This window comes from Trachymyrmex septentrionalis, unplaced genomic scaffold (genome assembly GCF_001594115.1).
Source record: "Trachymyrmex septentrionalis isolate Tsep2-gDNA-1 unplaced genomic scaffold, Tsep1.0 scaffold32, whole genome shotgun sequence".
NCBI lineage: Eukaryota > Metazoa > Arthropoda > Insecta > Hymenoptera > Formicidae > Trachymyrmex > Trachymyrmex septentrionalis.
In genome coordinates this window covers 738,449-742,512 of record NW_017305485.1, presented here as the reverse complement: position 1 = coordinate 742,512, position 4,064 = coordinate 738,449, and the positions used below count along the sequence as shown (strand labels likewise).

At 40.6% G+C, this 4,064-nt stretch overlaps 1 protein-coding gene across 1 annotated transcript in view; it reads left to right on the top strand.

Annotated features, from left to right (window-relative positions):
- The first annotated feature begins 767 nt into the window (after window positions 1-767).
- LOC108750100 (probable serine/threonine-protein kinase clkA) overlaps window positions 768-4,064 on the top strand; it is a 5,134-nt gene continuing 1,837 nt past the window's right edge. The window contains exons 1-3 of the mRNA XM_018489348.1: window positions 768-960; window positions 1,900-2,086; window positions 2,266-3,729. Coding sequence (XP_018344850.1) covers window positions 924-960; window positions 1,900-2,086; window positions 2,266-3,729 — 1,688 coding nt within the window. The 5' untranslated portion in view covers window positions 768-923. The remainder of the gene's footprint in view (window positions 961-1,899; window positions 2,087-2,265; window positions 3,730-4,064) is intronic.

The following is a 4,064-nucleotide window of genomic DNA, read 5'->3' as shown; positions in this document are numbered from 1 at the left end:
CCTCCACACACGAGTCAATGCAAAACGCAACTTTCTTCCATCTATAGAGACTGATACTGAAACTCATCATCTACGAAAACAGTTACGACAGAGCAGTGGAATAGTTAAAGATTCGATGTCATTAAAACGTTCGTGTCACGAACGCTTAATCTCTATGCTACTGTATATCTTCTAATGATATTTTCCAAGTAATCACAAGTAAGAATCGAATGACATGAAATGTTGAATTTAATAACTACCGCGCAATGCTTGCCGATCCGCCTTCTATGCCTATCCTTGACTTGATTTTCCAAAAGGGAACAGAATCTCGAGCTACAGAAGCTTTCCGCCGGGCAACTTCTTCCGTGCGTGAACAGGCGACACAATAACGGGCGCCTACGCGTTATTATGCACCGCGCGCGGGAGAAGTTTCTTCAAGAGACGATAATGTCTCCCGCTTTCCCGCGCGGCGTGCAGCGGTTTCTCCGGCACCCAGCCGCCTACCTACGTGCTAGTAAAAACGTGTAAGTTACACGGGAGTCCGCGCACGGTATGTGCATACTGCATACCCACGTATAATACGTGCCATCGTCGCCGTTGGCTGCTTGGCGAACGAGCCCGGTTGCCGCAAGTGACGTAACGAGAAAGACGTTACGTTCCGCGGCGGACCCCTGTTCACCATTCTCTTCTTCGCGTACGCGATGGGGCTCGGACCCCTTCCCCGTCGTCCCGTAGCTTTACCCGACGGAGCCCCATCCTCCCAGAAGGCATCTTCTCCGCGCGCGCGATCGCGACTCTTCTCTTCTCGGGTACGAACGTTCTCCACGCTGCTGCAGTCGCGTCCGCGAGTCTGATCGCGCAGGTAACGCGTAGGAGTGCGAAACCAAGCCCGAAAAGCTGAGTGAATCCGGAGAAAAGGGTATCTAGAGGACTCGAGGAAAAATATGGAGTCCATGGGGCGATATCTCGTTCTAATCTCGGGTACGTGTAATACGACAGTACGAGTGGAATTTAATCGCTGAAAGTGGATTATAAGAATCGTCGTAAGAATTAGTCTTCGAATGAACTTGCGATTTGCCACATTTAATATCTATCCATTTAAATAAATATCAAAATGTGATAAATTGCAAATATATTCATTAAAGATTTTTAATTATTATTGATCCCTATGAACAAAAAAATTTGAATCAGATATTATTTAAATTACATCTATTAAATAAAATCTTTTGAAATATGTCAAGTTAAAGTAATTAATTTTAAAACCAACTACTTAAAATTTGGTATACCTCGAAGGATTTTGTTCAATGATAATTTAAATAATTTTTTATTTGAAATTTCGCGCGTTCATAAATCGGTAATGATTTCAATCGAAACAATCTTCGTACATGCAGTACAAATATATCCACACTTTTATGTAGATACCCTTAAGTAGGAAGGTGCATCGACATCCATCATTATTTATCTTTACTTGTAAAAAGACGCGTTTACTGTTCAAATCTTTAAACAATCATACAATTGTAACATTTAATACGAATACCAATCAACGAATCAATGAGGTCGAGAATTTAAAGAATTATATAACTATAAAGGAATATTCTTATATATAGATTTCATAAGAAATTCATTTTTAGAATAAAATAGAAAAATTGCAGACTGCATATCAATACGAGAACACATTCTGTTAATGTATTCGTCCATTCTAATTTGTGTATATGTATAATACACGTTCGATTATATTAAAAAATACCCGCAATAAAATAATAATAAATAAAAATAGATATTCGGACGAATCCATTCTTGTAGCTTTTTTTTTTATAAATTACAATGCAATTTTTTTCATTTGATAAATTTTTTAAATATATCTTACTATCGAATTATATATTCGTTCCATAAAATTTAGGAATATGCTATGTATTTCAGTGGGAATATTATGGAGCTGCGTACTAGGTCTCCACCGACCACCACCGAGATATTCTCAGCAATACATGCCGGAAACCTCATTCTCCTGTCGCAACAAGATCGTCGGTAGCTATTACGCGGATCCTGAGACCGACTGCCAAGTCTTCCATGTCTGTGTCTCTGTGGCTGGTAGTATTCAGGATTACAAGTGAGTGTGTTATATTATAATACAATCTTGATAAGTAAAAATAAATTCTTCTCAATTTTTTGTCGCCAGCAATGAGTATTTAATATGTCATACATTAAGGAAAATGCATTTTGAATAAAACGTTGAAGGTTACGAGATGTAGAGCCAATCGCAGAATTATTTAATTATTTTTTACTTAGGTTCCTTTGCCCCAACGATACTGCCTTCGATCAAGAGAGTCAAACTTGTGCCGATTGGTACGACGTGGATTGCGAGGCCGCGACTCTCTACTATGCCAGCGATAACTTTGACTTGTATAGAATTGGTTCCGGCCTGGAATCCGTGCATTACGACAACTTACGCAGTGACGCCGAGCCTCAAGATCATCTTCAGCGCAGCGAAAGCAGCGACGCGGTTCGATCCTCCGCGAACGCTGTGAATCGAGTATCTTCGTCCAACTACAACAATCGCGAGGTACTGCGAGGTAGCAGTAGCGGCAATTTGTATAACAGAAACAACAAGGAAGACGAGTACGAAGATAAATTGTATAAGGAGGAACAAGACAACAAGAAGAAAGGCGGCATTCGAAAAGCCAGTAGGAAGCAACCGTACACCGGCAATGGTAGTAGCAACTATTCGCCAACGTCCACCACGTCGGCACCAGCCGTGCCTAGTCAGAACACCTACAACGGCAATTATTACAACAGCAACGCGTATAATCAACGATCTACGACGTACGCCCCGTCAACGACCGTCCGATCTCAAGAGAACTACAACAAGAATCAGAACACGCAAAGATACAGCGTACCGTCGTCCACGTATCGACCTAGCACGACATATCAGGACACATACAACAACTATCAATCACCCAGCACGACTGCCAGAACAACTTCGAACAACGCCTACAATTCGAACTTCTACAACGTCTACAACTCAAACTACAATCAACAGAATGCTGGTAGTTCCGCCCAACAGAATACTGGCAGTTCCGTTCAAGCCACAACTCTGAAACCGAGCAGCTACAATCCGAAAACCAGCTATCAGACTTATCAATTCGCACAATCCACCACTGTTCAACCGAGTACCATAAATTATCAGACAAGCGATTACACCAATTATCAACAAAGGAACTACAACAACATTCAACGAGGAAGCAGCGCACCAGTTGCGTACCAATCCACCACGTCCGCACCTACCGCTTATAATCATAATTACAACAATAACAACAATAATAATAATGTCCAGTACAGACCAGCCACGTCCACTAGTCAGGACATTCCTCAAACTACTGCCAAATATTACGCCAACAATTTCGCAAGCAACAGTTATGCACCCACAACTTACAGCCCAGCAACGAAAAAATACGTAAACGTGGACAATACTGTCGCACAGACCGCTTTAAGGAACAACGAAAACAGCCAATATTATGATAAAACGAGCCAAGCGAGTAAGCCTTCCACTCAATACTACGATAGCACGAAAACGCCTAAGAAGGCAACTCAATATAATAACAATTATGACAACGCGAGCAGCGGCAAGTCATACTATATCGAAACAAGCACGGGTAGCTTCAACCTCGCGAGATCTTCCGTGGGAATTGGTTTCAGTCCCGCAAGTATCAATCATCTCGCCGAGTCGCCGAAAACCACCACGCCGGTACCAAGGTAAACTCAAAGTTAGATTTACCCAAAACTTGACCAAAGTAAGTGACATCCTTAAATTCGCATTCAATTATAAAAATTATAAAGGAAGTTTATAGTGAAAAAAAAGTTTAATTAAACTAACAAAAGGATTGAATAAGAATGTAAACTTCGTTCACAAAATCAGACAACTAGGGTTTTTTGAACCCGAATATTAGTAATCTTTTAGTATTTATACGATGAAAAAAATATTCCGATTAAACCAACAAAACTTAACAAGAATGACATTTTGAGGACAAACAGAATTTCTGATTATGATATATAACCAGAAATTCTACTCGGTTTTACTAAAATGTCAT